Raw genomic sequence first — 10739 nt, forward strand, 5'->3', positions numbered from 1 at the left:
CATTTTCAAGAAAATATTACAAAATAACTATTGAGCAAGAATATGTATTTTAATTCTTTATTTCGACGGAAGAATTTGAATTTTCAGGGAATAATTTAGGACAAAAAAGGACTTCAAACCATTCTATATGTATTAAAATAAATAAATAAATGATACTCATAATTTTTTTGTTATGGTTAATTGTTATGTTAAAAATAAAAAATCATGCCAAATGCAATTAACCACGGCAATGCAACTACTATTAGTTATTGTCTTTGCAAATGACGCAAGAACATTAGCGGCAACTAAGAACTATGACAAATATTTTGATAAATGCTAATTAACTGTGGTCAAATCTTAAATTTTTGGCATCTGCTTTCTTGACTGTAGTATATATATTGTATTGATTTATTATGATTTTTAAGTCGTCGGTGATTTATAATATAGGGAATAATTTATTTTGTTTAAGTGATAATAACATATAAGCCAAAATACTTATCTCGTCTCTCAAAATTATAAAAAAAAATTATGAGTCTATCCCTACCTAGTGCTAATTAATTAAAAATATTGCACGAGTCAACATTGGCTTTACACACACATTATTGGACGATTAAACAAAATTAAAGCACAAGTTGATAAGAATGCAGATAACTACTTCGTAAATAATGGCAGTTGTCCCTCTCATGACATCAATCTTTCTATTCTGGTTTCATCGCGAATGAAACTGCGCGCTGCATGGATAATTCCTAGTTTATGACCAACTAATTAATATTTAATGATGTCCTAATCAAGATTAAACTAACGACAAACAGCATAATTAAAGAGCCTAACCTAACTTATGGTCTTTTCGCCGTTGGTTATGAGATTCTCACTTTTCGTTTCGTAACTTTTCAAAAAATAGCAGTTTTAGTCCTTTAACACCTCCCATTAGATATTTAATGAAATGCCATATGGCTATTAAGTGCATAGGACAAGAAGTGCTATTCTTTGAAAATTATTGGTTTAAAAGTGAAAATTTCATAATTAATGGGACCAAAAGTATAAAAGCCGCACGGGCCACATGACATTTTTCAATTAAATATCTAATGAAAAGATGTCATGGGACCAAAAGTACTATTTTTACAAATTATGGAACCAAAAGTAATTAAAAATTCCGTAATCAATGAAACCAAAATTGAAAATACTCTAGTTTCGGGACGAAAAATGTTATTTCTCGGAGCGGACGTGAGTACCAACTAAAGCGAAATGTTGGGATTTAATTATTGGTGGCAAATTGCATTAATGAATTAATCTAGTGGTTTCCACTAATTAATAGCTTTTGGATTAAGGAGCTCTAAAGTGTGATTAAGTCAAAAGCTTGCTTATCATGATCTCTTTCCATTGTGGATTACGCATACATGCAGGTACAATACATTTAAGTGTATTGCTCTTTTAACATGTATAAATATACGTAGACTTCTCCAGAGTTTTTCATTGTCAGCTCATAATATCGAGAAAAAAAAAAAAAAAAACCCGAGAAGAAACGAACATTTTTACGTACCTATCGACGATTAATGGCGAAAATACATCCGAATTATACGTCAACGAGCAGTAGTAATAGTAGTTGCTGTGTTTCTTCATCAGAAAGAGAAACATTCACAGTTTGGATGAAGTCCTTGGTGTTTCATGGGAATGGTTGCACTGTGTTTAACTCTAGAGGCGACGTCGTTTTCCGGGTGGATAATTACCAGCAGCGATGCAGCAGAAAAGTCTACCTCATGGACTCCAATGGCAAAGTTTTGTTCACTATAAGTAGAAAGGTATGTGAAATTTGGTTGATTTTTTATGTATTTTCGATACTAACAAGTGTCGGACGTTGTCTTAAAATTGTATTTCTTGGTCTTTTTTCCGCAGAAATTACCAATTTTTGGATGGTGGGAGGGGTTTAAATGGACTGGTAACTCTAGGGTTGGCGTGGAGAGGCCATGGTTTCAAGTGAGAAGAACTCACCCTATTTTGAGCAAAGATGTTTCTTGCATTGTTAACCTTAAAAGTGACGAAAACATGGGTAGTTGCTACAGAATCATAGGGTTGGAAGGGAAATCCGCCCTCAAGATTCTCGACTTTTCAGGGCAAATTGTTGCCGAGGTTAGTATTTTAGCATCGTTTGTATGTTATAATTATTTTAGATTCAAGAATCTTCGATACGACCATCGATGTGTGTGTCCAGTATTGATCCCATAAGACGGAGGGTTTCGACAGTAGTAATGAATTGCTATATTTTGTAATAAAATCTTACAAATTATATGACATGTTTGGGGCAAATGTTTGATATGTGTGTGCAGGCTACACAAAAGCAGTCATCGTCAGGAGTTCCTTTGGGAGAAGATGTATTGGCATTGATGGTGGAAGGCAATGCTGATAGATCACTTATTATGGCTCTTGTCACAGTTTATGGCTTGATCAACAATAAGCTGTAGAGGTCAATACTATGTACAGCCAAACATGCCATTAGTGCTTTTTTGAGAGAAAGGGGAAAAAGCTGGGAAGGAAGACAGATTAATTTAGAGAGTTTTGGTGTAAATTTGCTTTATGGATCCTAAATTTTGTTATGTAAATGCTTTATTTGTTTGAAATCAAGAAAGCCCCTTTTTCTTATAGAAAAAAGTTTGCATTTAGCTTATTGTTTGAGTCTTCTACATCTATTAATAACAAAATTATATCCATATATATATTTATTTTGAAATAAAATCGTCCATTTTTCCAGCAAAAATCAAAGACTCATCAATACTATGAGGCGAATTTATCCGAAAAAAAAATAAATAAAAATTGACATTTTAGCCCTTAAAAAAATAACACATGCCACTTAAATGGTGAGGGTGCAATTTTCCAACAAAAACCAAAAAAAAAAAATCAATTTTAATTAGTTCTAACTAACTTATTGGTTGAAACCATAGCTAATGAGCCAACAATGTAGTACTATAATGTTGTCCCCCACGCGTCCCGAATTGTATCTCTTAACACATGATTCGTATGTAGGAATGAAATTAACTGAGAACAAAATGGATTTAGGATTTGAATAAAGAAATAAAAGAAATTGTACTTGAATATAGCATTCCTATGATTGGTATATACAATCAAATTATAAGGTAATAGAATTGTCATTTCTTAGTTGATTCTATTAACATAAATAATAATTAGAGAACAATGACTGGTAATCAAATAAAATCATTTTTATAACAAATTTGCTCTTTTGTAATTTTTTCAAAAAAAAATATTTATTTCATACTCTATTGAGTATGTTGAGTTCAATTATATAATAATAGTATTTTCAAAATTACTCATGGAAGGGTATAAACAATATTATTAAATATATATAAAAATTATTTATTTATATAATAAATAATTTATTGACTCGTTAAATATATAGATAATATTTTTCTGCCAAAATATAAAAAATGATATGAACAATCAAATGGACTAATGTATTTAATCAGTGCATGTATCATTTTTAATTTATTCAGTACTTAGTTAATTTTTTTTGAATGAATAAAATAATTAAATATCAAAATAATATCACTTTTTTCTTACCATATATATATAATTATTTTTTTATACTAGATACAAAAAATACTCAAATTTAATAACAATTAAAATTGAATATTAAATTAATACCAAAAAAAAAAAAAACTTCCATTTCCTAAATGGTTGGAATAGCTAATACCATGGGGAGGGAATGGCTAATCCCTTTTCTACGAGAAGAAAAATTCTTAGTCGAATCAAATTTGGTCGAACCAAACCAATCAAAGTACAAGTGTATTACACTTGCTATGTGATTAGCCACTTTTCTTGAACTGTACACCAATCACATGACCAATCACACGACAGGTGAATTGCACTTGTCATATAATTGGTTCGGGTTCGACCGAACTCGGTTTGAACTAGAATTTCCCCTAGAGTATAGGAATTCCCATGGGAATAAGTATTTTCAAACCGCGAGCATACCAATCAAGATGTAGGAATGGACTTGGGAATACTCACTCCATTCCCACTTCATTCCTACATACCCGTCACACCCTTAAGTATTGTCCATGGGAACAAAGCAATGTAAGTACTCGTGCCAAGTCCCTCATTTTGGACAATGAACGATATTGTACGTCTCACATGAGTTGCAGATAAAAAGATTGTGTGGATTATACATAAGCCCTAGAGCATTTTTTACGTAACAAAACCGTTTTTTAAAATAAAATTGTGAGTTTAAAAAATCAGAGAGGACAATAACTTGCACTATGGAACTTCGACGGGAACATTTACCAAAAGCAGTTATACAATATATACGCAAATCTACGCACGTAACGCATAGGCATGCATTAAAAAACCTTCATCAAAATATAAAATGCATGTTTTCACGTAAAATTAACGACAATATAATATCAAGAATCAACCAAAAAATGTAGGTATTGACATAATATATGTGTTGATCAGAACATCATGTGATAGACAAAGTTCAAAGTGTACATGCACTGTCTCTTGCATATGTCATGTGACGATCGATGAAAGTTGAATTAATTCAAATATTTAAGTTGTCCAATACTAAAAATATCAACTTGGCCTAGTAATTCAAGTCGGGCGATTACTATATTTGGTTCTCTACCTAATCTACCAGACATCACATGCAAACTCCTGTAAGAAATATTATTTTTATCCTCATTCATCAGCTTTTTCTCATTATTTAAGATAATTATTACATGTACTTAATTATATTCTTCTAAGAAATCCACATTGCGTCGAAATGAATGTGTCTTCAAAAAAATATTTTAGGGATGATAATGTAATTAAAGGAATCGGAAATCATATTTTATTTATTTTAGGTCCCCACCTATTATACTTTTCGTTATCCAATGATCTCTTTGGTTGATTGTAAGACTTGATTATCATTTGGGATATAAGTCTTTGTCGAACTGGATTGTTTTTGTTACAATGTGTTCGATAAATACATAGTATGGTATATCCTTGATGTTCATATTATGTGTTATTTAAAAGAAAAAAACATTTGGTGGTTCTGTCACCGAGAAAAAGAGGTTTCAGATTTATAAGTTGGATAAACTCCTTATTTGGGAAAAATTGCAATTCATAAGCCATAATTTAGTTTATTTGTGATTTTGCTCCCATCATTTTACAGCTCAACAGATTTAATCCTACAAATAAAAGAAAATTACAATTTACGTCCCATTGTCCATTTTTCTTATAATAATAGTGTCAAAAAAAGATTTGATAGAGAAGGGGATTAACAAAAAACCGTCTCTAACCCAACCACAATAACGTCCAAATGATATATATGATACAATAATATATATATATATATATATATTGACATTCAATTTGTTTTTTTGAAAAAAAAAAAAGAATCATTTATCTCTGCTTACACAAAACATAAATTGATGGAGCTGCTTCCATATAATATAATATTTGTTTGTTGCATAAGAAAATTATTTCCTAATTTATACATAGTTTATATAATTCATATTTAAAAAAACAGAGAAATAATACTCATTGTGAATGTGGGGGTTGGGCGCTAGTTAATGTATTACAAACGTGTTTGGTCAACACTACCGTGATGAAATCAATTGGATTAAACAAAAGCAGAACCTGATAAGAATGGCCTATCCGAAAACTGAGAAACTACTTGCTACCCATACACATTATCACATCAATAATAATAATAATACTGATAATAACAATAACAATTATTGCGATTGGGAAGATACGCCTGTTTTGTAACGACTCAAGGGTCGAAGATCGAGAAGTGAGTTAATTATTATTTAGACAAATCAAATCTTCAAACACGACAAGATTATATAAATACTCCCTCGTAATTTCATGTACTAGATGTTGTAGTTTTAGTTTAGGTCAAGAAAGAAAGTGTAATCGTCTCACCAATAGTTGAAACTCCATCGAGGAATTTTGTTCAGATTAGGATACGAGAAAGAAAGAGATGGAACAATCAATACACTTTACTCTAGTTTGTGTTTTCTAACAAATGATTAAGGGTTGAGGCCCAAGGCCCCATGACCATGAGGTCATTGTCTAACGTCCACCAATGTGCGGGAGTTAGTATATTTTAATAGTATTTATTGATCTACTATAATAATAATTATTGATTAATTATATATATTTGACCGTATATCAATTGTTAATTATTAAAATTCACAATGTAATAGTGACTGAAAGCTAATGGTTATGAGCATTGAAGTTAATTCGATGAGAATCTTCTATCATACTTTGGTATGATTATCACGGTATAATTGGTACGCCTCCCTTCTGAGAATTAAAACATATAATTAAATTAAACTATAGTTTAAAATTTGAGATGCATACCATACACACATTGTTTAATACTGCTGTATATCACCCCCATCAATGAGAGAAACAGCAATTTGAATAATGTAACTGAATATATTAATGAACAAAAGCTACACCAGTTCTTTACATATGATCACAAGTATATAAAGGATACTACACAAAAAATCAAGAGACCAACGAAAGAAAAAGAACAAGAATCGGGCACGGTGCAGCGTTCTTGCGCGATGAAGTGACCATTTTGGATTTTCTATTACATGTAACGGAATCAACAATAAATTCCGAGAAAGAAAATATATTCAGCAATTTACAAAGAATTTATTCTTGAAAATACCCTGCAAAATCTGTTGATTCGCGTCATTGAAGTGCAATAAGTTAATTTACCTATATACCGAGTTGAACAAGTTCACCAGATGTTACGATCTCTTCTTTGCATTCTTGAGATAGCGTACTCTCATTACAAGTTGTTGTCGTTCACCCTCTACCTCGGCAAACTTGAGACTTAATTCTGAATATCTCCCCTGCATTTCCTTCAGTTCTGCCTCCATTGATTCGTTCCTATCCCTCAGCAACGCCATTTCATTTTTTAATTCATCAAGATATCCAGTATCGTTCGTAGTATTGCTGCCATTCAAATTCAGTCGAGGTCAGATTGGGAAACATTTTCTTTCTCATGGCAAGTCACATGCAAAATGAACTTATATGTGGCTGAAATGATACCTGTTTATTGATGTTGATGTAGAATTGTTGGCATCTGATATCTTGCTCGTAGTGCTTGAATCTTCATCTGAATTTCTTTCTTCTTCATTCAATCTAAGATTCAGGGCCTCATCCTCTGCAGGTTGAGCCACCTATATTCCAGGAAAACTGTTGTTAGATTTCAGGGAAACAAATAGTTGGAGAGAATTCCACGCTTTAACACTAAGAAAAAAAAGGAGCAAAGCTTGCCAACCTTTTCGACTTCATTCTCACAATATCGAATACTGCTTTCGTCGAGCACTACCAGTCTCTCTTCGAACTCTTCAATTTTGTTGTGAAGATCCTTTTCCTTCTCTAGAAATGTATTACTCGATATTTCCAAAGCACTTTCCTTTAACTTGATCTGATCCTGTTGTCATGAAACTCAATCAGTATCCCATATTCTAGAGCAACATCGAAACACGGATAGCTGAACTCATTAAACAAGTATTTTGAAGCCAGTTCATCTGGCATTTTCATATTTAATAGTATATGAAATTATCTGCCGCTCATTGGAATAGGAGCCGTTTTTATGATCTGACTTTGACATATAGCATTCAGGGTATAAATAACATATGAATAAACTCAGCCAGGACGCAGATTACCTCAAGCAATTTAATTTTCCCCTTGAGATTTGCAGCCTCTTTGGAGCCACAAGGAACAGGCGTACTAGTTTCTGAAGTTGCTTCATCTGCATCTAGAGTTGCTGCGTCCTTTATCTTCATCTCCATGCTACTTAATGCATCTACCGCCTTCTTCAGATCGTCTTTTAATAAAACCACTTGTTTCCTTAATTCCACTTTCTCCAACTCATCCTCTAATAGAGAATGCTTTAACTCTGTATACTGTGCTTTAAGAGAGTCTAGCTCCGACTGCAGAGTCCCAGCTGTCAACTCTTTTTCTTCCAAAAGACAACTCGCTTTATTCAATTCCTTCTGCAACTCTTCAGCTTCACTTTTCAGCAACATAATCCTGCTTTCAAGTTCAATTCTTTCGTCATTCCCTTGCTCCATGAGCAATTTCATCTCCTTAACAGATAATCTCATTTGTTCCAACTCATGCATCAAACTCTCCTTAGCTTCCACCTCCTCTGACAGAATTTTATTCTTAGCTATGTATGTATCGATCTCATTCTTGAGCTTTAAAATTTCGTCTGAGAGAAGCCTCTCAGTTTCTTCAGCATGCTTCTTCTGATATTCCAGCTGCAGCTCTCTATCCTCGATTTCTGACTGCATCTGTTCTATTTGCTTTGTCATCAATACGACTTGGTTAGCAAGTTGATACAATCTACTCTCGTAATCTTCTTTGACAGATTGGTGTTCTTCAGAAGCTTTCTGGATCATATCTTCCAAATGGATTTTCTGTAAACGGAGCTCATTTGCTTCTGCTAAAGCTTTGGTCGCCAGTTTCTCATTAGCTTCAAGTGTAGATGCCATCTGCACAGAAAGCCTTCTAAACTCCTCCTGAAGCCTCTCTGCCGTGTTAGCATTTTGCCACCGCGTTTTTCTGAATGCTTCCTCAGCTCTTATTGCTCTCTGCTCCTGCTCAACTTTGGAGCACATAAGAGCTTCCAGATCAGCTTCAAATCCTTGTGACTGTTTTTCAAGTTCATCCTCTAAGCTCTTGACATGAGCTTCAAGTTCACTTATCACAACCAACGCATCAACGGATTCCTTTGTTCGTTTTTTCAGTTCGTTTTCCAGGTGTTCTTTCTGGGCTTCAAGTACATTTATCGTGACCAATGCATCAGCTGATTCCTTCTTTTGTATTTTCAGTTCGTTCTCCAGGTTTTCTATCTGGGCTTCAAGTTCATGGGCAGCGGCATATGAGGACGAACATTCATACTGCATCTTCAGTTGTTCCTGAAGCTGGCTCTGCTCCAACTTATACGCCATTTCATGATTTTCTTGCTTCATGATCTCATAGTCAAGGGCAAGCTGTTCCATTTGCATCTCTAGCTCATCTTTATCTCGCTTGTAGATTTCGATTTCACTACGCAAGTCCATGATCTGTTGTTCCAGAAGATATGATTCCTTGGCATTAACATGCTCCTTCACAAGCTCCTCCAGAGCTTTCTGTTCCTCATCGTCATTGTCTTCGTCTCGATGACCAGTGGCGCCCGCCTCTCGAGTCTTATCATCAATATCTTTCACGGACACTTCACTGGAGAGGCTCAATATTTCCCTATTTTTCTGTTCTAACATCTCATCAAGGTCTTGCACGGCAAGAATTAGTTCAGAGTTCGATTCTTGTGTCTTCTGAAGCTGTACTTGAAGATTAGCATTGAGTTCTTTCGCATGATTAAGCTCTTGTCTAAGTTCTTCAACAATCACCCTCAAATCCCCTCCCTCAAATTCTGAGTTGGTTCTAGTTTTCGCTTCATCCATGCGTCTCCTTGCAGCTTTTAGTCTCTCACATTCTCCCTTCAAAGAATCTCTTTCCTCTTTCAAGCAAACAAGTTCTCTATAGAGATCTTGACCCCTTTTGCTCTCTTTCACAATCTGTTTACGAAGAGTCTGCAGTTCCAACTCAGAAATCTCTGCTTGCCTGGATAAAGCAGCAACTTCAGATTTCAGCTTCTCAATCACAATATCCGACGCTTCTTCCAAGTGCTGCTGTAAAAATATTTCTCTCGGAGTGCTTGAAGAGTCATCTGTACTAGCTTCAAGGGCAGGATTTCCTGGCCATCCCCAATGTGAGCTCTGATGCTCTTCATACACTGCCGTTTGTGCATCGGAGTTCAGCCCCTGAGGCCTCAGAGACGATACAAGTCCACCAGGCTCCCGCTGAACGCTTTCAACTCCGGAGCTGCTCTCAGAGCTCGACATCGTGATATCAGATCCATTAGATGCTCGACGGTTTCCATTAAATTCAGTAATCTTGTTAAAAGGCACATCCTATTAAAAAAGGAACACCAACGGATCATTATTCATGATCAGCATTTCCAATTTATCGCAGCACCAACAAAAGCATTTTTTAACTGTCAGGATGAAAGGTAAAGTTGTGAAAGCTACCTCGGAATTGTCCTTGATGTTTCCATCAATATCACCATTGCTCAAATGTGACATCAAGCTGTGCTCTTTATAATTTGATTTCGGAGTCTCGCTCTCTTCAACATCTCTGTCAGAGCCAAGAAAGTAAACAAACATTTTCAATTCAATCCCCGCATGTAAAATGTGAAAGAAAAACATAATCACAGTATTGAACTGCACCTATGATCAACTGACTCCTGCATCCTTTGAATTGACACCTGCAGAGAATTGAAATACACTTTTTAAGGAAAAAATGAATAAGAAATGCACCCCACAACAAAAAGAAAAAACTGAAAATGGAGCGACTTACGTGCAACACAGCTTCTGTTCTTGAATTCTTGAGTGGAAGGGACACCAATGAGACCTTAGTTGCCTCGGCATAGTTTGAAAAATCAATGGAAGCTTCTCCAATAACTCCAACTTTAGAAGACCCCTGGGGAAAAGAACTGTTAGCTTTAGATGATCACTTGGCAGCAAAGCAAAGCATAAATTTTTCACATCCCCCATAACGTTTCCATACCGTCCCTACGACAAAGTAGTATATCCTCTCATGAATCTTCCCCAACTTCGGGTCTCGATTGAACTTCACCGTTTCATACACGGGATTCTCCCAGAAACAACTGCCATCCCGAACTGCTGCCTTGTCCGATT

General features: G+C 34.8%; 2 protein-coding genes across 2 annotated transcripts in view; one reads left to right on the forward strand and one right to left on the reverse strand.

Moving 5' to 3' along the window:
• LOC105164234 (protein LURP-one-related 11-like) lies at window positions 1445-2626 on the forward strand. Its single transcript, XM_011082848.2, has 3 exons — window positions 1445-1778; window positions 1873-2106; window positions 2304-2626. The coding sequence occupies exons 1-3, from the start codon at window positions 1533-1535 to the stop codon at window positions 2436-2438; spliced, it is 615 nt and encodes a 204-aa protein (XP_011081150.1). The 5' UTR covers window positions 1445-1532; the 3' UTR covers window positions 2439-2626.
• LOC105164116 (paramyosin) overlaps window positions 6505-10739 on the reverse strand; it is a gene marked incomplete in the record, with an annotated part of 5474 nt that continues 1239 nt past the window's right edge. Inside the window, 8 exon segments of the mRNA XM_011082686.2 lie at window positions 6505-6942; window positions 7039-7169; window positions 7271-7426; window positions 7662-9953; window positions 10071-10176; window positions 10269-10306; window positions 10399-10521; window positions 10609-10739. Of these exon segments, the coding sequence (XP_011080988.1) occupies window positions 6735-6942; window positions 7039-7169; window positions 7271-7426; window positions 7662-9953; window positions 10071-10176; window positions 10269-10306; window positions 10399-10521; window positions 10609-10739 (3185 nt within the window).

Source organism: Sesamum indicum, linkage group LG6 (assembly GCF_000512975.1).
Source record: "Sesamum indicum cultivar Zhongzhi No. 13 linkage group LG6, S_indicum_v1.0, whole genome shotgun sequence".
Classification (NCBI taxonomy): domain Eukaryota; kingdom Viridiplantae; phylum Streptophyta; class Magnoliopsida; order Lamiales; family Pedaliaceae; genus Sesamum; species Sesamum indicum.